This window comes from Misgurnus anguillicaudatus, chromosome 24, assembly GCF_027580225.2.
Source record: "Misgurnus anguillicaudatus chromosome 24, ASM2758022v2, whole genome shotgun sequence".
Lineage (NCBI taxonomy): Eukaryota > Metazoa > Chordata > Actinopteri > Cypriniformes > Cobitidae > Misgurnus > Misgurnus anguillicaudatus.
Window position 1 is genome coordinate 17,914,590 of NC_073360.2, and position 27,173 is coordinate 17,941,762.

General features: G+C 40.7%; 1 protein-coding gene across 1 annotated transcript in view; it reads left to right on the top strand.

Moving 5' to 3' along the window:
• Positions 1–27,173, top strand: part of LOC129437903 (roundabout homolog 2) — a 77,681-nt gene that overhangs the window by 35,909 nt on the left and 14,599 nt on the right. The window contains exons 7-16 of the mRNA XM_055196292.2: positions 9,445–9,569; positions 13,252–13,423; positions 14,822–15,027; positions 18,660–18,741; positions 18,852–19,020; positions 23,505–23,671; positions 23,743–23,861; positions 23,948–24,164; positions 24,273–24,388; positions 24,937–25,108. Of these exons, the coding sequence (XP_055052267.2) occupies positions 9,445–9,569; positions 13,252–13,423; positions 14,822–15,027; positions 18,660–18,741; positions 18,852–19,020; positions 23,505–23,671; positions 23,743–23,861; positions 23,948–24,164; positions 24,273–24,388; positions 24,937–25,108 (1,545 nt within the window). The remainder of the gene's footprint in view (positions 1–9,444; positions 9,570–13,251; positions 13,424–14,821; positions 15,028–18,659; positions 18,742–18,851; positions 19,021–23,504; positions 23,672–23,742; positions 23,862–23,947; positions 24,165–24,272; positions 24,389–24,936; positions 25,109–27,173) is intronic.

The window sequence follows — 27,173 nt, forward strand, 5'->3', positions numbered from 1 at the left end:
GAGAAACTTCTAAGACCATGCCCGAGGATCTAATCCATACATGGAGTAGACTTCACTGTCATGGGAGGTGATAACGTCAACGATCCATAAATAACCTGTATTGACAGGTGCGCTAGTGAGTGATCTGTGACGCAGTTGAACAGCTAATCGTCTGATGTACGTCAGACGTATCTGTCATACAGGACCTTGGACAGTTCCAGAGCGCTGCGCCTCGGGCACCGTCCGCATCTGAGAAATGACAGGCTTATGCATAAAGTGAATGGTCGGTCATAAAAACGTGGTTCGCTGTTATCACCGCCACATATATATACGCAGGGGGAGAAAGCCGCCGTGCACGAGCCTCTGTAGTGAGGAGAAAGCTCTTCCACCTACAATTCGCGGGGGGTAGACTCTCGCTGTCACTAGTCAGAATAGATCAGACTTTGCATAAGGACGCCTCGCGAAAGGGGTCCTAGCAGCTCGTGTCAACGTGTTATAAGGCACGTAATGTAGGTCGTGTCCCACGGATGCAATCTCCGCACGCCCATCGTAACGGGTTAATATGTCTGCATATTGGTAGTTTAAGCACGAGATGCGTATCACTCTGATTGAACATAGCTTATAAAGCGATGCAATGAGTTTATAAAGGAGATGACTCGCCAGCTTGTACAGGGGGCGAGATCTCAGTCTGGTTCGGTAAATAATGAAACCACCGTAGTTTGCCCGACCGCATTATCACAATAACACGCTCGAGAGTGCTGCAGTGCTAAAATCATCCCCTTAATAGACCGTATGTACAGTACAAGGTGATTGATATGAGACAAACGGGCGTTCCACGTGCCGAAGGCTGATTGCCGTCGTATAGTGTGCTCAACCCACAGCAGATGCTGGCGATCTCGTAATGGTAGCACTTCATGCAGCTGTACGTAACTTAAGCATAAGCTTCCCAGCCGTCAGCTCGGGGCAGGACCTTTGCTTAGTCAAACTGAAGTGGACTATGAACAGAATGCCACAATATTCAGCTTTCTTAGGCTCGTTAGAGGGGTACGTGAGCCCGTCTTAAACGAGATGCCGCGCGTCTGACTGTGCGCGCGCTTTGAAACTTATTGTGGCGGGTAGCAAGCTCACTTGAGGTTGATATTACCCTTAATATCTCTGAGTATTGGAGCGGAGCGGAGGTGTGAGCGTCTTCGGATCCGCTGATAGTAATCAGCTATATGGCCGAAAAACATCATAAGCCGCTTGGCAGTAAGCTTTTAAGTTGCCGTCCGGAGAGGGCGCGATTCAAATGCTTGGAGCCATGCAAAGGTCTGAGGCTGCGTCTCTCTAGGAAGAGAGAATGACAGCTGTAAGACCGTGCTCGTTTGCGCCGTCAGCATCGTAGCGGAGAAACTGAGGTGGGCTGCGAGCGAATTTGGCAGAAAAGTGTCAGAGACACCGTACAGCCGTGGGGTGTCAATACACAGTATATGGCCAAACCGTTTTTTTTTTTTTGGCAAGCGTCGATAGAATTATGGAAAGTGGGCCGTGTGTGCGTATTACTGATTGCTTGTCAGTAAGACGAGAAAGTGTTTAGAGACACCGTACAACCATGGGGTTTCAATACACAGTATAGTAAGCACGGAAATTACTCTTTTTAGAGGAATTCAATACCGTTCGCCACTATAGTGAGGTCGCATAACCAACAGTATTACACAGTATGTTTTGGATAAACAGCACACAGAAAACATTTCAGGGCAGTCCAGCCGAGGCGCGACTTAACCCCTCTTCCCCCAGACAGTTCTCTGTTGACGCAGCTGTGCTGCGAAGACCAGAGCTCGGCCGTTCAGGTGCACGAGCCTCAGTAGTGACGGTGACCCGAACGGCTCACGGGGCAGAGCAGTATGTCTAGGTGGTTTAATGTCAGACTGAACCCATCGCAGAGAGGAAGTCTGCCGTGAGGCCCGCGGTTTTGCCGTTTATTAAAAAGGGCAGAAAAACCGGGTATATAAGAATGTACCAATATTCAGCACACTGATATAGGACGGGACTGAATAAAGGGAGGTATTCGGGCCTCAGTATATTAAACAAATTCGTTCTGCCTCTGATTCCATCTAAACCAGAGAGAAATGACCGGGCAGACGAGTAGTGAGCTTTCCGAAGTGAAATAGTCTCAGGCCGGTTAAGCTCTATAATAAGTGTTTTAGCGCTCCAATAGAGGCGTGTCCGCCTTATCGAGCAGACGAATGAGATCGCGCCGCTCCGGGGGGAGGGGCATGACGCTCTGTATAGACGAATAGTGAGCCGGTTAGCTCTTATAATGAGTGTTCTTGATGCTCCAATAGGGGCGAATCCGCCCTATCGAGCAGACGAATGAGAACGCGCCGCTCCAGGAGGGGAGGGGCATGAAGCTCTGTAATCGTTGAACACTAGACAGCTGCATTTAGAGGCATCGAGCCGTGAGACCGCGTGCTAACTACGCCGTTAAGAGACTTCACCACTGCGGGGAAAGGAGCGAGGGACTCCGCGAGCGTGGAGCACGAGTGGCTGTGCTATGACAGGGAACAGGGGCAGATCCGCCCGTGTTGCTTGTCATATGCATCTATCTAGTTCTACGGTTCCCCCGCTTGTTCATCTCAACAAGAGAGGAACGGCAGAGGGGAGCAGCAGCACAGACAGAACAGCCATGCATCATATGAACGGTATCACCCGATGCACTCGGGGGATTCATATATGTGCCAGAGATCTCGCCACTGAATGTGAGAGGAGCGAAGGGACTCTGTAAGCATGAATGGTTGCGATGTGACAGAACACGGGGGGGTTAGTCCGTGTGTGCTTGTCTATGCATCCATCTAGTCTCATGGTTCGCCGTGTGTTCATCCCGAGGAGAGAGGAACAGCAGGGGGAGCATGAAACATGGATTAGACAACCGAAGCATATAAGCGCGGTCCCGGCGTGGGAGGTGCCAGACCGGTGACGCGCTCGGGGAAATTCATAGCACGGAGGCTCACTCAAGCCGCTGTGCTGGACGCTATTACAACAGCGCCTGCTCTTTTAGCTTACAGCTTTATATTAAAAATATTGATCTTACCGGGCGGCCACAGGGGAGACCTCGTCAGGCATGTGTCCGCTGCACAGGGCTCGTACCACGGCAAGCGAAGGCTATCTTCGGTTCTCGGCCGGAAAGCGGCAGGGGAAGACGCTAGACCTGGATTCTGCTGTCTTCGGTTCTCAGCCGGAAACGGCAGGGGAAGACGCTAGGCCTGGACTCCGCTGCAGGGCTTTGTCGACGTGAGGTAAGGCGGCTTCTTCTTCGGAGCAGCGAGAGGTTCGCGCTGAAGGAGAAATTTAATGAGCTCCTGACGCTTGAACCGCGCTTATATAAGGACATGTGCATCCCGCGCGCGGGTTCAAACGTCACTGGTCTGTACTTTGTACAGACGTTAACCAATTGGCTTCAGTCACGGAGTAAACAGGAGTTTCCCCATAGCGTCAGCTAACTGACGCAATGCGAAGTGAACCGTATTGAAAGGGAACTGTTTGGTTACAAACATTGCTCAAAATATCTTTCTTTGTGTTCAGCAGAACAAATATTTGAAAGCTTAGAGCCTCAGATTTCTTACCAGATTGGTCAGTTTTGTATTTCTGCTGCATAAAATAACTTAAGTAAAATAAGAAACACAAAAACTCGTACAAAATGCTGATTTTCAACCCAATGGTAGGTAAAATATGGAAAAACCCAACCTTAGGGTTTAAGTACCTAGAAAATATTTCTCCCAAACATGGATTGCATTTTTTTGTCCACTATCTTGGATTTAATTTTCGCTGAGCTCAGCACAGTGCATTTTGGGAATGCATTCTTTGTAAAAAAAAGTGCTGCTTTATATTAAGGGCCCTATTTTAATGATCTAAGCGCATTGTTTAAAGTGCACGGCACATGGAGCGTGTCTGAATCTACTTTTGCTAATTTAACGACGGGAAAAATGGTTTGTACGCTAAGCGCACAGTCGAAAAGGTTATTCCTATTCTCCTAATGAGTAATGGGTGTGTTTTGAGTGTAACATGCAATAAACCAATTGCGTCTCATCCCCTTTAAAAGCCAGTTGCGCTGATGCCATGCCGATTCCCTATTTAGATGGTGGAATTTGAAAAACTAATAATGAAAAACTAAATGGAGGGAAAAGATCCCACCAGTTTAAGATTGATGTTAAAAAATTGCTTTGTTTTCATTTGTATTAACATTTTTTATCTTTTTGTGTATTAAAACCTTTAAAAGTCGTTTTCTTTTAGTCATAAAAGTAAAAATTGCAGCCTTTTAATTGCTGTAAATGTATGGACAGCCTACATGATCAGTGTAATCTCAAAGATAAATTTACAAATATGCCAGAAAAAAACTTTATTTGTAACAAACAGAAGATAAAGATTTACAAACGTGTGGAGACCCGAAACGTTTCAGCACTCAGACAGCGCCATGAGTGTTTTTAGTGTTTAGTGTCTCATATTCACAGGAAAAAAGTAATCATATATAATAAATCTGTGGGGTAGCATTAAAAAAACATTTAAAAATATATGCAATATATGCATTTGTTAAAAGCAAAACATTTAAAAATATACCAAGCTACAGGTGAAGCAGCTCTTTACGCCTTCTAACGTCTCGTAATCGATTCTCATTTATGTCCAAGAGACTCAATAATAATCTTTTAAATTTTAATCCTTTAATTTTTCATATTTAAAAACGTTTGTGCTCCTGCGCATCCATGTGTGTGATAAGCAAACGCGCGTCGTCATCCCGTTTATAGGCACATAATACTAATGCGCTTATTAAATAACAATAATAACAAAATAACAATAAATAATAAAAGTTGCCTCAAAATAGCAAAACGCCAACAATGTGCCTGAACACACCTGGTTTTCAGACCAGAACGCCCATGGGTGCAAAATTGGGTGCAAATGCATTTGCTATTTAAACAACTTGTTGCTAATCGTGAAAATGCTAATTGCGGGGGGTTGAAACTATCAAAAAACACTTGTGCCGTGCGTTGCATTGCGCCGCCCTCATCCAAAGCGAATTACAATGATTAGGAAACCATAAAAAACAACCCAGCAGAATTGTGAGGGTATTTTATTTGCTTACACTAAAAAATGTGAGGTTGTTTCAACTCAAGGTTGGGTAAAATATAGACAAACCCAACCACTGGGTTGAAACAATCTGGCATAGGTTAATTTAAACCCAGAGGTTAGGTTTAGGTCCATATTTTACCCAACAATGGGTTGAAACAACCGTACAATACCATTTTAGTTTGCATGCCTACAGTATAATGCCCTAAAAGTGCCTCTTCCGTAGGCAGCAGGGTTTTTGAATAAAAGTAAGTGAAGCTTTAAGCTTATGTTAAAACCTATGGATTACTGTATCTGACAGCTGATATAGAACGACTTTGTGCTTCAGCAAACTGACAGAGTGCAGAGGCTGTGTTAATAGAAAGTGACAGCATGCACGCAAGTGTGTGTTTGCATGCACATAGAAACGAAAGAGAGAAAGCTGGACGAGAATCTAACCGGCACAACCCGGGGAGGCAGCTGTATCGGCCCTGATTCAATTCATCCTCCAGTTATTTTGCCAGTCTGAATTAAGATGAGACCAAGCAGCTCTGCCTCTCTGCATGCCCTTTTCCATTGCCTCTCTCTCTTTCTTTCTCTCGTTCCATTTTCTGACTCTCAGCCATTTCTTGATGTTTCATTTGTAAATTTTCTGTCTCATTTGCCTTGATGTTTTGTTGCCCTTCATCATTTCATCCAGAACAACCGCTCCTTCCTCTTTACGGCATGCTTCCACTGAGGCGGCTCAGTAAGTGACTGTTTTATGTGAACTGCATGGTGGGTATGATAGAAATAGTGCATAGATCCTTGAAAAGGCTTTTAAAGTCATTACTGTGATACGGACATCAGGTTTCACTATAGGAAAATAGCCCATGAAACATGATGTTTTATACGTCTGTTTGGCTTCACGTTCATAACATTGACACATGAACAAATCAGATTTTCTTAAAAGATTACGTAGCAGCCGATTTAACTGCATTACATTGCTTTGCTATACTTTATGGGCTCAGTTGAGTTTATATGTCTCTTATGAAACAAGTAGTATGCCGTGAAATTGGTATTAGTATGATATAAATGCATACTTTGATAACTTTTTGCGTTTCGGTTTGTATTAGATCTATAAATCTCATATACGATGCAATGGAAAGAAAAACAAAGTACTTGCAGGTTTTGAACACACATGAGATGCTCCATCTCTCTCGCAATTGATGCATGGAGATTTTCTTCTCTCCACTGTCTATATATCTTCTTATCACATACTGATAAGAAAATTTATAGATTGAATAGTGCATGTAAGTACCTTTAAATAAAAGCATCTGCCAACCCATAAGGTCAATGCTACATTTAGGACAACAACATTATGCATAATAAAGCAACTGAAGTGCATTTAGATCATTAGTTGACACATTGCACAACACATAAGCAATATAAACAACTCATAATATTGAGTTGCCCCTCCTGGGGTAGATAAACAACATTTCTTAAGGTTAAGCACCTTAAGCACTTGTTTATGAAAATGCCTGCATAGTAAAAAGTTTTACGAAGCTATAGTAACACAGTTTGGCATTCAGCCTGCTAAGTTTCACATCCTGCATGAAGTTATGCGAACACCTGGGTTTATGTGATTGACAGAGCCTCTGGCTGTCAGGGGAACAACGTCTTTTCTGATCATCTCAGCAGATGCTTGCCGACATCTCGCCTCACGTAACTCTGACATATCGCATGGAGCAAAGCCATAGACTTAATGCACTAAAGATTACTGGCTGGCCACACACATCTGCTTTTCTACACACATCAGATCAGTGCACACAATGAGAGTCCATTTGCATGAAAGCTTTTACCAAAATCATTCCCTTGGTCATCTAAAATGTACCCTGTATTAAAAACACATGGTCAAAGTTGGTGCGTTGATATTAAATGAATAGTTTATTTAAAAAAAAAAGGGAATTTAAAGGAACATTCCACTTTTTTTGAAAATATACTCATTTTCCAGCTCCTCTAGAGTTAAACATTTGATTCTTACCGTTTTGTAATCCATTCAGCTGATCTCCAGGTCTAGCGCTAGCACTTTTAGCATAGCTTAGCACATTCCATTGAATCTGATTAGACCATTAGCATCGCGCTATAAAATAACCAAAGAGTTTTGATATTTTTCCTATTTAAAACTTGACTCTTCTGTAGTAACATTGTGTACTAAGACAGACAGAAAATTAAAAGTTGCGATAGTGATATTACACACTGCCCGAAAATAGTCCCCGCCATTGAAAGTAACCAAGGGGAGTATTTTTGGGCAGTGCATAATATCACTACGCCTGCAGCCATGTTATGGCAGCAAAGTCCTTGCTTATTACACCAGTTTGAGAGTATAGTTCCCAGCCATATCTGCCTAGAAAATCACAACCTTCAATTTTCTGCCAGTCCCAGTACACGATCCAACCACAGAAAAGTCAAGTCTAAATAGGAAAAATATTGAAACTCTTTGGTTATTTTATAGCGCGATGCTAATGGTCTAATCAGATTCAATGGATTATGCTAAGCTATGCTAAAAGTGCTAGCGCCAGACCCGGAGATCAGCTGAATGGATTTCAAAACGGTAAAAATCAAATTTTTAACTCTGGGAGCTGGAAAATGAGCATATTTTAAAAAAAAGTGGAGTGTAGGTTTTAGTGGCATCTAAGCGATGAGGTTTTCAATTGCAACCAATGTCTCAGCATCACCACCACTCACCCCTCTTATGTATATTATATTACATTTCTTGCAATAGATCTTCCGAAAAATTTACACATTGCACCTTTATAGAGTATCTGGATGCTGTTTTCTTATCAAGCTCCCATATGACAGTATACTCCGATGTAATAAGATTTGAAATGACACGATTGATGACATCATTTTCGGCTGTACTGTCTTTTTAAGCCATTCTGCACTGAAACATTTCATCTCCAACTCATTATTTTGGTGCCTAAAGCTGACATATATACAATGACAGTCACCTGAAGTCTACAGAAAGCTCTGTAAGAACCCGCAGCCACATCTCCTTGTGCTATTATTCTCCTCCGATTTAAGTGATCTTCGTCCTATTCTCGTCATGAGCTGTTACTTGTGTGGGAGTTTGTAGTCCCGTCAAAAAAGTGAAAATGGAGAAACAACACGTATGAGTCAGATCCTCATGCTTTTCTCCCTGTCTGCTTTTCACGCTCGCATACTCCTTCTCTCACTCGAGTCTGCTGCGCTCAGTGTTCAAACCTACTGTGAAGTTTCTGAACAGCAGGGAATCGGTCTGGTTAGCTAAACAAAGACACACTGTGCTCAGCGCTTTATTAAAGAGTGGGCAGAAAATGGCCGCTGGGCGGTTGTCGGTGGTTTTGTTTGGCTTTCATGAGACCTCAGCCCGTTAAACACGAGACCTCAGATTGTATCCGTCTCAAACGGCTCGACCGGCCCACGATCGGTCAGATGTTGCTGCGCAGCTCAGAAGCACGGCTATCCCGGCGTGAGCTTTAAACTCCAACACCGGGGAATCTGCTTAGCCGTCACAACTAATTACTTCATTTAATCCGAGCCGAGAGGAGCTTCTATATGTTTTAAGCCGATGGCTCTCGAACACTAATGTGAAAATCACAGTGCTGATGACTCTCGGAGGGCAGCACTTAACTGGTCACTGATCTGCAATGCTGGGAAAACCCACTTGATTGCAGTTTATTTTTTATAAGTGGGAATGATCACGCACAATATTTGGAAATCGTTAACTTGAATTAAACCAACTTGGTGTTGTTTGTCAGAGCCAAACAACACCATATAATGAAAACCACAAGTGAGGTTTGTTTAACATCTGCTTCTCATAAACAGTATATAGAGATTAAATTGAGAGTGACTAAATCACTTTAGTAACCTAAAGCAATTTCAGCCTTTTCCAATGTTTTTTAACATTGACTTTAGACTTAAGACCAGGTTTTAGTTGGTCAATGGCGAAGTCTATTTAAGTGGCCTCAAAATAGCAATGGGCCAACAATGCACCTGAACACACCTCGTTTTCAGACCAGAACGCCCATGGGCGCAAAATTGGGCGCAAATGCATTTGCTATTTAAACAATGTGGCACTAAACGTAAAAATGTTAATTGCGCCGGGTTGGAACTAGCAAAAGACACTTGCGTTGCACATTGTGTATGATAGAGCCCTTTAGGTTAATTTTATTTAAAAAAATTTAATACTGCAAACTAATTTCCTGTATTTTTTAGTTGTATTATAATAAACTACGACCATTGCAAAAACAACAACATCTTATTGTGAAATGTTGACTTTTACACAGTACAGTATATAATATATAGAAAATGCTGAACATACTGTAAAGGCATGTTTAAATTCTCTAAGCTTCCCAATTCTGCTCTCAGTTCCCCCACAGATTGGTGTACGTCCACTCGATCAAGTTGCTGCCCAAGGACGAACTGTCACTTTGCAGTGTGGTACCCAGGGAAACCCCCCTCCAGCAGTTTTCTGGCAAAAAGAAGGCAGTCAGGTGAGTGCACAGCTTCTGCTTCCTACCCATCTAACCAACAGGTCTTGTTAAACAAGCTGTAACACCGTATAACAAGACATAGCATTTACATGTACACCAATAGTGTGAGTCTTGCCAATGGTCAAAATAAGGAGTAAGCAAAATAATGATAGGATAACATACTGTACTTACAGTACAAATTTATGCACATCATGTTTTTTAATTAAATGGAGACATTTTTGGCATTTTAAGCAGATCATTGATAAAATGCATGCTGTCCATAAAGCTTATATGAAAATAATCTTCATTTATCTTTCCGGCTTTTTCTGCCATATGCCTTCTGAAGCATCACACATACAGTGCATGCGCTCTTTGATAAGAGTGGTGAATTTGGATTAAAGCGAATGCATGCCTATATAATGCAATTTAGACCGCAGCGCTCCATGCATTCTACCGCCATTCGTGTTTTTCGTGCATAATTGCATTAATATAACTGCAGCATTCTGTTTACATTGTGATTAAGCGTTATCACATACCATAATCACATTATAAGCGTGCATATAAATCTAACCATTGCCAGTCAGCATAATCCAATCTTGCTCTGTGTATCATGCGTGGGTTTGCAGAGCCTGATTGGAGATCAAAGGGTGATGGCTTGATGTAAAGATGTTGTATTTGTGTCTCATGTTTATCAGTGACTCATTAACTCACCCGGTGCTTGAACACAAGCCCGAAGCCGCTCCATCATTACATTTCCCCTCGTTGCAGCTGATTAGTTGTATACTGCTGATTGCAGTGAAGAGATGATTCAGAGTATCAGACTGCTTGAGCCGGGCCCTTTGATAGTGCCGCACGCTTTCAGAGGCATCATGGGATACCACCAGCGAGAGTTTGGTCTCATAAGAGGAGAGAATAGAGATGTGTGAAGAGGTGGGAGGAGCCAGTTTGACACAGAGGAACATCAGGTGTCAGGGGAGGACCACAAAAGCACTGCGTTTAGTATAATGGCAATCCAAAGCATGCTTCTAGTCTAAAAATAGACCTCCGTCAGGACAGCAAAGAGCTAAGAGCACTCAGTCCTGATGCTTTACTGTTATATTGGAGTCATAGCGGTTGTGGTCTTTGAAATAGATTGAACAGTCAGTTTCAGCTAGCGAACTGAACTGCAAGAATGGGAAATATAACTGCATGACCAAACCCAGTGATCATTATTATCTATACTGTGACTTGTTTTTATGAAAAGGACATCATTAAATGCCTCTATAAATGTTTTGTTCTATTACGATGTTTCAGTATAGACTTCCATTTCTTAAAAATTTGAGTTTAAATTTGATATAGTTGGTAAGATTTTGTCTTTTTTCTATTTAGAAACCAATCGTAAACATAACACACATTTATTTTTACAGTTAGTACCGCTAAAAGACACCATAAATAGCACTTTTTAAGCAATTCAAATATAACAATCTAATTACAAACCTACAAACAATTATTATATTATGTAAGGAATAATTGACGATGGGCCGTTGAATTATTAGAAAAATAATGCACACCCGAAGGGTGGCCGTTACATCTCGGCTGTGCATTATTTTTCAATAATTCAACGGCTTGTAGTCAATTATTCCTCTTATACTACGGTTACCACACCTCAAGACATCGATCACACAAGGGATTCGTCTGGTTTTTGTACTTAAATCGCTATTGTGAGTAAACCTATTTCTATTGCGTATCATCCAACGGCTCTTTTGCTTGTTCCAAAATGTCATTTTAAAGCTGGCAATGGAGGCTAGAGCGGTTGATAGCATTCTAATGCAGTTATTAATGAAGTTATTAGAAAGAGAGCGACAGAGAGAGAGAGATAGAGAAAGAGAGGGCGAGCAAGAGAGAGAGAGAAATTGTGTAAATGAGGCTACCTCTGTGCGTCTCTAAACAGCGCTGTTATTTCCTCTGAAAATCGTCTGTCATGTTGTTTTTGTTAGTCCATTATTACATTTAACTATGCGAAGTGATATGGAACTGTAATGCGGTCAAGAGAGCTGCCTGGAACTACGTTTGCCGTGCGTTTCCCAGAAAATAATTGCATACCTTAGAACATTCATCAGCCAATCAGATTCAAGCATTCAAGCATATAAATATATTTGTAACACAGGGCTGCTTTTTTCTGATTGATTAAGAAATGTTTTATGGGTATGCATTATTTTTCCATAAAAACACACCTGATCTGTCAAATGTCTTAAATTAACCACCAGAGCAATGTCTTAGCAAAGTTTGTGGTGATTACGGTCATTTGAATTGTTCATGTCATGCCGCATTACCACCTTAAGGGGCTAATCACACCAAAAGCACTTTAAATGCTTGGAAACGCAAGGCGCGTTTCCAAAAAAAAGAGCAGTGCGATGCGACTTTTTATATTGCTAGGCAACCACAGAGTCAGCTGTCTTGTCAATCAAATGTTGAAGCGTGAGCGCTCTTTTGCTGTTAACTGTCATATTATCAGAAACTTTAAAAAGAGGGCGCTTGCTCTGACCTTGTTTGAGAATGAGAGGTGCACAAACACGCAGGAGAGTGTGAGCGAGTGGAGTCCGGTTCTTCAAAGCAACTGTAAACTTACCTCACCACAACGTAAGGCCCACCTCTCCCCTCATTCGATTGGACAATGGAAAGATATGAATGACGTTGGGCACATCTCCGCTCTCAGCGCTCCTTCAAAAATTTTTTATTTTGTGTCATCATAATTTTCACTCAAAATCTGAAAATGTTCTCCCGCACTCTTATGACGATCATTCTCTGATGATGTAAGCTAGACAGCTTGGGCGGGAACATCCGTTAACCCCACCCCCTCCAACTTTCAGTCTGCTACAAGTCCCATTTCTGAAAGAAATTACTACTTGTTTATATCCATTCAAAGCACAGTGAAAAACAAGCCGCTCCCACTATTTGTTTTACTCAGAAATCAGTCCCTCCAGAAAAACATGATTATTCGATCGCATGATTTATTGCACAAAGTCCGCATATTTGTTTGGGGGGCTGCATTTTAAATACGCCGCACTTTTGATGGTTAAATTGCAGATTTCTGCTTACAAAATATGCGGGGCTTGCATGATCTCATAATCCCCGCATTTTCGTGGCAAAAAGTCAAAAAGTTGAAAAATGTTGCACTTACTTCACACATGCGCAGCCATATTCCCTGTTGTCATGGGAATTTTAGGAAGTGATGTAATTACGCAATGTGAACATCAATGAAAAGGTACGCAGTTTTTGCAAGTTCCCGCAATTTTATCGCATAAAATTGCATAAATATCCTGCATATTCCGTCGCATTTTTTAATCACCAAAAAACTCTGCATTTTTCTGGAAGGACTGGGAAATACGCCACAAAATGAAAGTAAAGTCAATCGCGACTTCTAGTTCACTGGGATTTTAAGATTGCCTAACTTTTTGGCTGAATACTGCATAAGTGTTTATATGTAAAAACATGTACATAACACTATGTATAACGTGACAAACATGGTGATTTTGAAAACGGTTTGGTTGCCATCCAAGCTAGAGAGGAATGTTAAAGAATGACCACAAAGTACATCAAACTCTTAACTTTGGTGAAATCAAGAAATATCTTGCTTTGCATAATATGTCCTTGTCTTGTTACTCAGAATGCTGGGTAGTTTGCCAGTGGTATGGTGTGAACTCAAGAATCTGCTCTGTAATAGATGCTGCTTTTCCCTGGCCAACCTCCGTCCCAGTCGGGCCGTTATTCTGTGTCCATGAGTGGAGATCTGTCCATCTCTGATATTCACCCAGAGGACTCAGGCTACTATATCTGCCAGGCGATCAGTGTGGCAGGAAGTGTCCTTGCCAAAGCTCGACTGGAAGTGGAAACCGGTGAGTGGTGGGGATTACCGTTTATCCCACCCAACAAATGGCTTCTCTAGAGAAAATTGTAAAAACTCCAAGTGTTAACTAACCTGAGAGTACACACACACACACATACACGCGCGCGCACAAAAATTAATTTTTTATGTCTTTAATCAGGAAGCCTGGTGTTTGCTATGATAGCACTTTGCTATTCCTATTCCAATCATTAGTAATTTTTCAAAATTCAAATTATTAAAGTTAAAGTGAATTACTTTCTCTACCTCTACTAACCAAACTGTTACAATTGCAAAGTTAATAAAAATGAAGTTTTCTTATGTTCTTTCTACAGCTCCCTCCCTTAAATTATCTGTGTTATGCTGGGTTTACACCAGCCGTGGTAGAGGCATCAAGCGCGACTATTTCATAGTCTATGTAAAGATGCGTTGACGCACATCTGGAGGTCTCTTGGCGCAAATGAGGCGTTTAGCGCGGCGCGGTAGACACGATTCTGCCTCATTCGCACGTCTAGTTTGCGCGAATGACGCAAATTGAGCTTTGCACAGGAAACGCGCAAGTTGAAAAATCTGAACTTTGGGGAAAAAATGTGTCGCATTAACCAATCAAGAGCTTGCAATAGTAGTGACGTGATTACAGTAAGCAAGCAGAGTCGTAGAAGCCCCTCCCATGACGCGAATTTCAGCGTTAATGTCTCGATGACTACATTTTCATGCACGAATGAAGCGAGTACACTCAAAATGTTCAAGCGTCCAACTTGCGTGGTAGACGCGAATTTGACGCCTCAAACCTGTCTGGTGTGAACCCACAGTTAGACATATAAGATCACATACTGTATATACTGTAAACTTTTAAAAATGAAGGTTTTCTGTATTGGAAAAAGGTTCATCAGACTATAAAAAGAAAAGAAATAGATCTTATAATAACCTTTGATGATTGGGTTATTTAAGAAACCAAGAAGGGTTCTTCCATGGCATTGCTCCAATGAACCTTTAATAGTACCCTTATTAGGGAACTATTTAAGGGAGGGTAGGGAGTGGGCCATTATACAAACCCCTAGCAACCATGCATAATACACTAGCAACTGCATAGCATTGCTATAATGACCACTCAGATCCCCTAAGCAAACACAAAGCAACACACTGGCAACTATAATAGGATTGAGGTGGTTTTTGCACGTACTAGCACCATCCATCAAATCTAAATGTCATAGTACAAAGACACAATTCCAGAATATCTCCATGTTTTGTGACATTGTGTATTTAAAGTGTTATTAACTCTGACTGCCAGTTATACTTCCCTAGCTGTGTAAACAAGTCAGGGTGATCTTTAATGTCCGACCCCTGTTAAATGACTGGACAGATGCAAACACACTCCTTACTCAAACACTCTCTGCTGTTTATCCTTCAGGCCCATCAGATCTCATCCCACCAATTATCCGTCAGGGTCCAGCCAATCAGACTCTCGCCTTAGGCTCCGGCGCCCTACTCCAGTGCCATGTGATGGGCAGACCGTTCCCCAGCGTCAGGTGGGAGAAAGACGGGCAAAACATTCTGGCTGATGACATTCACATAAGCCTAATGGAAAACGGCACTTTACACATCAACGGCGTGAAGGTATTTGACAGACGCTGCGGACAAAGACGGGAATTGTTTGCTTTGATTAGGGCTGTGAAAAGCAAAAGCTCGCTGGACGGAGAGCTTCTGTGAAAACATTTCAGATTGAGTGAGACATTCACAAGCACACCTGAAGTAATAGGCTCCACTTGAGCGTCTCATATCCTGTGACTTACCGAGGCAGGGTTTCCATCAATGCATGCCAAAAAAGGGGAAAGATTGCCGTATAACCTTCATCCATCAATAACCAGCAAAACTGTTTGCTCGGAGAAGCTCGGCTTAAATTCAGTTCTAATGTAATTAGGTGCTCGGAATTTTACAAAATTCCTGTGACTAAGTGGAGGTGACGCTAATCTGTAATTTTCTTCTAGGATCGGAGAAAAGACTAAGATATATTTTAATTGATTGTGGCAGCGGAAGACTAACAACCGGTGGTTTTGGTTTTAATTAGAAGAACTTGCGCGCCCCTCTTCATTCATCAAGTCGGTGCAGTGGAAAAAGATAGCTTGAGATTTTAGGCGTACGGTGCGATACATCAGAAAAACAGCCGAATCTGTCATGTTTGACATTGGGGATATATTAGCCTATCAAATGAAGATATAGATAGGACCAAAATATTTAGTTTGCTAGAACTCTTTGAAGCTCTCCTGAATATCAAAGCAGCATATGAGCACTTAGTGGGTCTTATTCACGAATACCTGTGTAAAATTGTTCTTAGTGTGTGCAGAAAAGGTCTCATGCAATATTCATGCAATAAATAATGTGTGTTTGATTCACAACAGGTGCGCACACACGTAAATATGTCTTACACTCTGTCTAACGTAGATAAATCTGGATTATTATAAATGTGGATCTGATAAGGTCTTTTCGCTTTTTACTATTGCATTCATATAACACCTGTCTGTGATTTAGCATACAGTGTGTGGGTATGTGTGGAATAATGATTTTCACACATGGATTTCGCAAACAAATACATGCATAGACACATTTAAATAAGACACAATTCAAGTTCATTTCTACAGTAAGTGCGTTTTATAATTTGCTATGTTTCAGACTAAAAACAGACAATAAATATAGATAGTAAAAGTAAGTTAGCAAGTTCATTGCTCTGTGCAAAGAAAGAGAAGTTATGGGAACATGTGTTTTTTTAATCTTTTTTTCCCATTAATTGGACAAACAAGTTATTTAAAAAAATATCTACTATCTTTAAAACATGTTTATGTTCTTTATGCTCTATGCATTTGCATATCCTACATAAAGCATCCATATTTATCCACAAACCCATGTGATTACCGTATTTTCTGGACTATAAGTCACACTTTTTTTCATAGTTTGGCTGGTCCTGCAACTTATAGTCAGGTGTGACTTGTAAGTCAGTATGAATTAATTTTGACATATATAAACCAAGAGACATCATTACCGTCTTCAGCCGTGAGAGTCCGCTATATGCTGCTCCTCTATTTATGTAATTCAATGGATTCAGTAATTGACGAGCCTGCGAACTTGATATGCTATTGTGTATCGTGTAAATAACTGTTTGTATTACGTTAACGTATGGATATTCAGCCTGCTGTTCTGTGTGCCATTGTTTAGTTCAATAACTTGTCTTTCCAGTTTAACTGTTCTTGGGCTTGGATTTTGTGAAATCATTTTCTAAATAAATGCGATGTATAGTCCACTGCGACACGTATATGTTTTTTCCTCTTCAAAACGCATTTTTGACTGATGCGACTTATGCTCCAGAGCGACTTATTGTTCGGAAAATATGGTACAGTATTAAAAACTTGAAACGTGTTAAATTAAGGTAAATTTAGAGCAGATAAAAAATTGCAAATAATTTGCGATTAATCACAAATTAACTCATGACAATCATCCGATTAATCTAGATTAAATATTTAAATCAATTGACAGCCCTAATATATGTAGATAATCCTTTAAGTACATTTAACATGTTTTTAAATATTATTACATTATTCATATTATAATACATTATTAATATATGAATATATATTCATATTATATTATTGCAGATTTGTACAAAAAGAAGGTGTACAATAATATTCAGATTATTATATTCATAACTCTATTAAAGCAGTGGTTCTCAAACTGGGGTCCGGGGCCCCCAGGGGCCGCGAGATGGTGCCGGGGGGCCCCAGTGTCAGGATTTTCAAAGACAGAACCCAAACGCAGGCAGCTCTCAACAAAATGATTTAATAAATAACAGAAAGCCCTCGAGGGAGCAAACAAGACAAAACTTAACATGACAAACATAACCAAAGTACTGAAGACATTGAAGACAATGAACGAGCACAAGACTGAAAACACCAGGACATTAAATAGGGAAACTAATCAAGGTAAACAGGTAACAGGAGTAACTAATAATGAATCATTAATTAGATAACAAGGGGGCGGGGCCACACTCCAAAACTGGGAAACACACATAGCACACACAACTGAGGTCAAAATAGATCCCCCACAAGACATCATAACACAGATAGCAATGCCACGATCCTGTCACAATGAACAAGACACAAAAATACATGAAAGCTGCCAGGATCGTGACACCCAGTTTTATGACATTTTATAAAATACATTCATTTATCATGAATTCTGTGTAATTAAACCTAAAAAATAAGGCTACTAACCAACAGCACTACTTTGTAACTTAATATGTTTTGTTTAATAAAAATTATTACATTTTAGAACAGTTTTTTGTCATAAATTTTCTTTGGGGGGGCCGCGAAGGAATGCAAAAAAGTTTGAGAACCACTGTATTAAAGGTACAGTATGGGTTTTAGCGGCATCTAGCAGTGAGATTCCGAACTGCCGCAAACCTCAATTTCGAAACGCAATAAGTAGCTATGGTGGCTATGGTAGCTGCCACAGGACAAACATGTCGTCGTCTGAAGCAACGTAGGGACGAAACACGTTCTGTAGAATAGTTAGTCTGTTTAGGGCTACTGTAGAAACATATTGGCAATATCCGTGTAAGAAAACCCACTTTGTGTGTAGATAGAAACGGCTCATTATAAGTTAATAAAAACATTTATTATTATTAACATACTTTCATTATGTAAAGTCTTTATACACCAGTGATATAATTTTGTGTATTATGTTGCATTTCTGTCAAGAGATCCTTTTAAAAGTTACATAATGCACCTTTAAGTATATGTGTCACATTGTTTTGTAAGTAACTATAAAAATAATATGTGGGATTGTATTCACCAGTGTATTTTATTGCAAAGAAAACACTTTTAAGTAGTTTGAGAGATATCTGTGTTATACAGTTTTTTTATAATTTCAAAAGCATTCGCACAGACTAAGTGCCATCTATGGTGAAATGTCTGTATCTTAAATGAGACATCTGACAGACTGCACAGCGGTACCCAGAATATCAAACAGGCGTTTCGAATGTCAAAGTTGATCTTGGGGGAGCTTTATCAGCCACGACCTCTAACTCAATACAAACTAAACTAAGTGATTGACTAAAAAAAAGCATTTGATCTGTGTTATTCAGAAAACAGAGAAAAGGAGCGCACTGCGCAACAGAGCCATTGCATGCTCGCAATTATCTTTGTTGTCTTTCAGACGTGCGTGGAGAAAGATGATGATTTTGTCCTCTCTGTTGCTAGGAGACAGACTCAGGGACGTACACCTGTGTTGCATCCAGTTCCACCGGTGAGACAAGCTGGAGTGGGACTTTAGCAGTGAAAGGTACAATGTGCATTCCTGAAGCATAACTAGTTGAAAAGAGTAACACAGTCAGATGCAGGTGTGGGTCCTTGACTGAGGCAGTCCAGTTTGACTCTGTTTCTTGTGTTTAGTAACAGGAGCGTCCTCTCTTCCGGTGGTCTCACGGGTTCTGCAGCTGCCTGGTCCTCCTCAGAAACCCGTGGTGACAGAAGTGACCTCACACAGTGTCACTCTCACCTGGCAGCCTAACCCACATGAGGGCGGAGCAGCTGTCACTTCTTACGTCATCGAGGCTTTCAGGTTGATATGATACTGTTGACCTTCATTTTTAAAAAGCTGTTTTTCTTTCTTTTCTAAGAATGTTTGTTTCAAAAACTTTTGATAGAATCTGTTACAGACTTTTTTGTCTTTCAGTTTGTAAAAACAAGTTACATACAAATACATGGTGTTCGCCAACTATGGTTTCCTCTCAGACTTATTTTAAAGCGTCCATGACACATGCTGTTTTTGCGTATCTGATGTTAATCTGGAGTACCTATAGAGTAGTATTAGATCCTTCATATCTCTGAAGAGTCTTTAGTTTTATCACATTTATAAAAGACAGATTAGCTTTACCTATTCTTTCTGATAACGTACAAAAACAGTTGAAAGGAGGAGTTACATTCGGCGAAAGGAGCGAGTCACGAGTCAACACTTTATACACTACCCAGTCTCACGAGGTTTCGTGATAGTCACGTAATTTTTTTATTATTTTTTGTGATAATATAACGAATTCCTGTTTTCGTGTGATTATCACGTAATGGTTACTCAACTGCTAGGGTTAGATTTGGTGCATGCATTAGAATGTCACTTTAAATATTGGTTTATACTATTTTTTTTATATGTCGCCTGGCGTTAGGGTTAGAGTCGGGTTTGGGTAGGAATGTCATTTTATGTAAATCTAACCCTAAACCGAAGCGACAATGGTAATAAAATAGGACAAAACAGTTGAGTAACCAATACGTGATAATCACACGAAAACAGGAATTTGTTATATGATCACGAAAAAATTTGAAAATTCGTGATAATAAGCTTAATCGAAAAAAACTTGTAATCGAAAAAACTTGTACGAACCCTGGCGAAGTGCATTCAGCACAGAAATACTCTGTAACGGGTCCAACTGCTTTTTTGACACTTTGCTTACGTTTAGCATGAGGAAACAACTCTATAACTGTGTCAATAAGTCAGAATGCTTGAAATACCATTGAACCCCCCCTTTAAACTGTTGCCGCAGTTTATTTTTTATACCACTCCAGCGTCTATGGCTATATTCATGGCAAGAACTGGTTAATTCATAAACAATAATTATTCAGACAAGTTAATCCACCCTTTTCTACAAGTTAAAGATGCAAGGATTTCATTTAATACTTTTGGTATTTGGGCAGTGCATGATTTTGGGGTAGTTTTGAATGGCTGTTGGGCTGGTTTTGTTATGTGCATCTGGCAACCCTGGCTGTGTGCTTGCACAGATGTTTGGTTTGGATAATATAGAATGCCATACAAACAAACATTTATATATAAAAACTGTGCTGTTGTGGTTGGCAATCGGATTGATTTTTGGTCGGATTAACAAAAATTTGTGCATGTAAACATGCCAGAAGAACCGTTTTTGGTTCTTTAAAGAACCTTTAAGTCTAAAGTTCCCCCGTAGTCGTAATTTTATGACTTAAAGGGACTGTAAGTAGGATTTTAAGTGTTTTATTAGTCAAAATCAATGTCTTTATTCATAAATATGTCCTCGTTGGTGTCAAATGACCTCTGCCAGTGATCTGACTTTTCTTTGTAAGCTTAGAATTTCTCCTCTGTACTTACATTGAACGGGTAAGTCCAAGGAGGCATCCATATCGTTCCGCCGTATTGATAAACTATAATAACAGAAGGGACAAAAAGCGCTAGCCTACCAATGCATTTCCACAATGCGTTTTCATTCAGAATACGTGAACCAGCTGCAACGAACAAGGAGATCAGTGATCACATAATGGCTACCATAGTTGCAACACGCATTTGGAAAGGTGAGGCGCTAGAGAGCACTGTTCGTTTGAATGCAAAATACAATTACACCACTAGATGGGGGTAAATCCTACTTATTGCCCCTTTAACTCCTCTTTAAGCATCATACAGTACTAGCATATTTTAAAAAAATGTTTTCAATAAAACAGCTTGAATGTAAGTCTACACCCTTGCGTTATTTAGTATACGCAGATCTATGAATATGCAAATTAGTCCCTGCACAAATTCTTTCGCAAGCCATGCGAAAACCTACAACATTTACTTTTATACAATAAAAGGATGATATTTATTTTTAACAGAATTCCCCTTTCAAAGCCTACAGCGAACGGCCGGTTTGGATTACAGCCCTCTACTTCCAAAAATACTAAGAATACTTCTTATTATATTACGTCAAAATAAAAGTGTTTGACTAACCTCCGCCCACATGAATACGTCAGTCGCCAGTTAAGCTCAAACGGCTCTGCCTAAGCCAATGCTTCTCAATTATTTTCTGTCACGCCCCCCCTAGGAAAAAGTAAACTTTTTGCGCCCCCCCAACTCTCCGCCGCGACTGTAAATAGTATAATTTGTCTATAAAATTAAATTACACATCTGCAAAGCATTGTATCCTTATTAAGATTAAAGAAAACACAAAAACAGAAATATCAATCATTTTACAACAAAGAATAACTTTATTAACATTGTTTTTTAGTCTGTAACAGAAAAGACTTAAAATGCATCAATTGGCCTGAAATAAAAAAATCAATCCTTATTTACAGTATATTTTTTGACCATTTGATACTGAAAAATTAAATTAAATATAATCAATAAATAATAATAAAAAACTCAAGCGGCTTATCAGCGTGTATGGGGTGTAATGTCTTTAAGTGAAGGTGCAAAAAAATCACTTCCTGAAAAAGTATTTTCCCCGGGGTCTCGCGCGCCCCCCCTGGTGTCGCTTCGAGCCCCCCCTGGGGGTCCCGCCCCACTATTTGAGAACACTGCCCTAAGCTAAGCTTCTGTCGAATCACAACACACTAAACAAACTACACAATCAGAACTCGATACGTATTTCTAAAGGAGGGACTTCATAGAACAAGGAAGACATCAGGCCATTTTTAGGATTGTGAAAACAGCGCTATACAGATAAGTAAATTGTGCGAAAAATACTGCTATTTTACACACGAAACATCAACACATGTCATATTGCGCATCATAAACACAATCACAGCTTCAACAACACTTGAAAAATGGGTGCTTTAAGTTTACAGTGTCTCTCCTTTCGAAATGAATCAAGCCAGTATTTAAAAAAACCTGCACTTACATATCTAACATGTATATAAAAGATAAATATCTCCACTAGCTTAATGGGTAGAGCGAATCAGATGTATTCCTTACAGCAGCGGTTTTGTTAAAAAACGTCACTAAGTGTCATACTGGATGTAAGTTTGTAAGGAGCAGATTGACTGCTGTCATGGGCTGCAGTTAGACTTCAGCCGAACTTTTATTCTGTGAGTTCTGCAGAGGTCAGATGAACAGAAGTGTGTAATAATGTCCTGCCAGCAAAACAACAGAAAGGGTGAAGCAGAGAGGCAGAGTGTAGAGGCCAAGTCGTTATTTAGCTCTGCTCTGACACCTTGTTAAGGAGACGTTCGGATTTATAGTACAGCCCGCTCTTCCTGGAGGTCACGGTCGTGTGCGGAGTCAGAGAAGTGGACTGGGCAGATCTTCAGCACTTGTGTGGTGCAAAGCGACAATGCCAAATGCTTTCACAGTGACCTTCACGCGCCTCTTTGCGCTCCGTGTTTCTCATTAACAAACACCAATGTGTCCAATCCAACATGCCAGTTAAGCAGTTTCTAGACATGAGAGTTCTTAAAATAAGTAGCTGTTGATCAGTTCTCATGTGAAATTATTTCTGTTTCTTAATTGGTAGAGGCATTGTGTTAACAGCAAGCAAAAAGGTCATATGGATTCCAAGGGAATGTGTAGCTTGAATGCATTGTAAGTCACTTCGGAGAAAAGCGTATGCCAAATGCACAATTATAATTGATATGTCTTGAGGCACATGCATGGATAGAAACAGGATGTTCGATATATATTTACAATATACTGTAGCATGGCCTCGAGTACCATATAATAAACTCATATTTAAAGGTTTAATTATAAACTACATTAAAATAGTTTGTTTAGATGTGCAACACACATACTGAGAAAATGTATAGCTTTGGATTAAAATGTGTGCTAATGCATAAATGCCATGTATCTATAAATGATAAAAAATGGTATTATGCAACAAATATAACTACACAGTGATACAAAAAGCTTTTTTCATGTTTAAGTGCTATAATTGGGTCTCCAGTGCTTCTATCAACCTAGAAAATGTGAAAAAGATCAACCCAGTAACTTAGTTTTGGTAAACTATTCTCTATAAGCACGTGAAAAAACAGGCCATTGAAATTTGGCTCCCCTTGTGATGTCAGAAGGGGATGACACAGCCCCCTAATCTGCACTATCCAACCACAGCACTGCCATTTAGTGCAGAGATCAGCTCATTTGCATTTTAAGGACACACCCAAAAACGGCACATTTTTGCTCACACCTACAAACATGTTATAATAAATGATCTATATGATATTTTAAGCTAGAACTTCACATGTGGGGACAACAAAGATTTATTTGACATCTTAAAAAAGTGAAATTTCCACTCCATTCAGTCATCAACATCAATATTGTTTATTGTCTTCTAATTCCAGTCAGTCAGTGGGCAGCACATGGCAGACAGCAGCTGATCTTGTAAAGCAGGAGAAACACACCGTGTCTAAGCTCCAGCCCAATACGGTGTACCTGTTCATCATTCGGGCGGTAAACTCCTACGGCCTAAGTGACCCCAGTCCCATCTCAGAGCCGGTCCGAACACAGGGTGAGTGTTGAGGTGTGTGCCTTTGGCTTGCATGTGCAGTATCTGTATTATACATGTACATTTGATCTCAGATGCCCCAGAAGGTCAGGTAACAGACCAGGGACCTGTGCAGATGGACTCAGGTGGAGTCAAAGTTCATCTGCAGACAACAGAAGTTTTGAGCCCTAATAGCGTTCAAGTCACGTGGACTGTGAGTAATTGTGCTTGTTTAGAAATATGTGATGTATATCAGACAATAGTTTTATTTACTTTATTGTATTTACATTGTTTTTTCAGCTCGACCAGCACCCTCGATATATTCAAGGGTACAGGCTGTATTACAGGCCTGTGGGGAGCGCTTGGATGGTCCAGGATATTAAAACAGCATCCATACGCACTGCTGTCTTAACAGATCTAAACATAGGAAACGAATACGAGCTTAAAATCAGACCGTATTACAATGACTTGCAGGGCATGGATAGTGATATCACTGTGTTTCGCATATCAGATAAAGGCAAGACTTGATAACATGATTCTTAACTTTACAGTTTAATAAAGACTTTAATTTTACCCTTAAACTTTTGTTGTAATGTTTATGACACATAATATTTTCTGCTTTTAGTGCTGAGCCCGCCTCAGGAAGTCAAAGTGGAGCAGATGAATAACAGTTCAAGCATGCGAGTGTCATGGCAGCCTCCTCCCTCTTATACACCTGACCAGATCATACTAGAATATAGGGTGAGAATCTTATTAAAAATAACTAAAAACTTTTATTTTAAGCGTATTTTTATTTTATTAAGATTTCCAATTTAGTAGTGAAAGTTAAAATATTGCGATACTTTGAAGTAACAACTTTTTTCAACTCTTAGGCTGCGTCCGAAACGGCATATTGTTCAGTAGGTGACTGTTAAAATAGTAGGTACTGTATAGTATGAATCCTAGTAGTATGAATGCGATTCGGACATACTACATCCGCCATGTTGATACATCAGGTGAAAAACGGCCGCATCGCTGCTTTCACCTTTCTTTTTCGTTGCATAACTCCGCTCCTGGGGCATCATGGGATAGTGAAGTATCCATCATATGCATACTTCAAAATCTAACCGGAAGTAGTAGATCATCCGGGTACTTTTCGCATACTGTTTTAGGAATACTACGTACCTCGCCTACTGCTCTTCGCCTACTTTATAGTATGGAAGTAGGTGGTTTCGGACGCAGCATTAGTGACGACATACAGTATTTTGTCTTTCATGTGGTAAAATGGTAGCTCTGGTTCTGTCTTACAGGTGTGGTGTGTAGGAAATGAGTCTCAGCAGGTGATGAACAGGAGTGTGGATGGAAATGTGCTGTGGGTGCTGTTGGATGGACTGTTGCCCGAGTCGACGTATCGCGTGCAGGTTGCGGCAGTGACAAATTCGGGAGTGGGCATTTACAGTCAACCAGTGTTCATCTACCTGAGTGAGTAGGACCTACTGGTACATATGCAGGAGATGTTGAACCGATACAGGGCCATGCCATGGTTTATGAGTCATGTAGATACCACATGTTTATGAAGACTTTTAAATGCTTGTAATGGAATTAAAGGGCACCTATTATGCAAATCCACTTTTACACATAATGTGTATTGGCAGTGTATGAACACAACCACCCTACAAAAAAAATCCATCCTTGTTTTTTAATCCCCATTAAATCAAAGAAGTTTCATTAGACATGCCGTTTTGATTCTCTTATCAGTGTTAGGTCACATTGATAAAGCTCCACCCACTTACAGTCCTGCATTACTATAGTTTCCACCCTAAGTGAATTGTACTCTGTCTATACTATTGTCTCAGATTGTATTAATCAAATCTATTTAAACTGATAGCACTCACTGTCTGTTTGTTGGGAAGTGAGGAGCTGTTGCTCATCTGCATTTAAAGGATTAGTACATTTCCAAGTATATTTACTCACCACCATGTCATCCAAAATGTTGATGTCTCTCTTTGCTCAGTCCAGAAGAAATTATGTTTTTTGAGGAAAACAATCCAGGATTTTTCTAATTTTAATGGACTTTAAAGCCGAAAGTATACTAGGGACGTCCGCGTATGCGCGCCGTCCGCATGACGTCATTTTCGTCATCAGGAGGGTCCACGGCCGGCCGCGCGGACCGTCCGCGTGCAGCCCAAAATTTGAGACAGCGCGGACAGTGCGCATATAGTCCGCGTACGACAGCGCATGCGCGTGATAATATTTAGACAGGACACTCCACTATAAACAATTATACAAAGGAAATAGACAGCATTTGCGCACACACTATCGTTTTTCTTCTTTAACTTTTACTTCTTCCGAGAACAGAAAGCTCTGGAGCATGTTTGTTTGATTCCTGTTCTTTGTTGTCTTGTTGTTTGTTCTAAACTGTGTTTGCAATGGTGGATCAGTTACTTTTCTTCACCTATCCTAATGTTTTAATGTACTGTAAATGTCGCCAAATCAGTGCTGTCTGTTAGACTAATAATTTGAATAAGAAATCATTTGTATTGCGTATAGTGTCGAACGCGGCCATCCGCGTGTAGCCGCGGGGACTATACTCGGAAAGCTGCGCGGACGCGTGCGCGCGCGAGCCGGACGCGGACGCGGAAAAAAAGTATACCCGGGCCCTAATAGACCCCAACACGCAACAGCCTCAATGCAGTTCAAAATTGCAGCTTCAAAGGACTCTAAACGATCCCAAACGAGGCACAAGGGTCCCATCCAGCGAAAAGATTGTCATCCTTGACAAGAAAAAAAAGCACTTTTAAACCACAACCTCTCGTCTTTCTCCAGTTGTGTGACGCGCCAGTGCGATCTCATGCAATAAATCATCACGTCAAGAGGTCACGGATGACGTATGCGAAACTACGCCCTAGTGTTTACAAGTGTGGAGAAAGAGGACCGATCTGACGTTGTTGTATGTTGAATGATACTAATTAATGTCTTTGTGTCAGTTTATTGTTTAAAATGGTTGGCAAATGTGCGTTTATATGTAACATGTGACCCTTCCCACGGCATTGCGCAATTACGTGAGGTCGCGCTGGCGCGTCACAGGCCCGTAGATAGACGAGAAGTTGTGGTTTTAAATTGCATATTTTATTTTTCTTGTAAAAAATGACAATCGTTTCGCTAGATAACACCCCTATGCCTCGTTTGAGATCGTTTAGAGTCCTTTGACACTGCAGTTTTAGGGGCCAGTCACACCAAAAGCGTTTATGGCAGTTGCAGGCGCCTTTTTTGAATGATATTCTATGGGCAGGGCGCGTTTGCACGCTGTTTATGCGCGCCGAGCGCATTGCGGATTTTTGCCGCCTGCCGCGCACGCGTTTTTGAAGGAACGCTGAGAGCGGAGAAGCGCCCGACGTCATTCACGTCTTTCCATTGTTCAATCGAATGAGGGGAAAGGCGGGCCTTACGTTGTTGTGAAGGAAGTTTACAGTTGCTTTGAAGAACCGGATTCCACTCGCTCACTCTCTCCTGCGTGTTTGTTCACCTCTCATCCTCAAACAAGGTC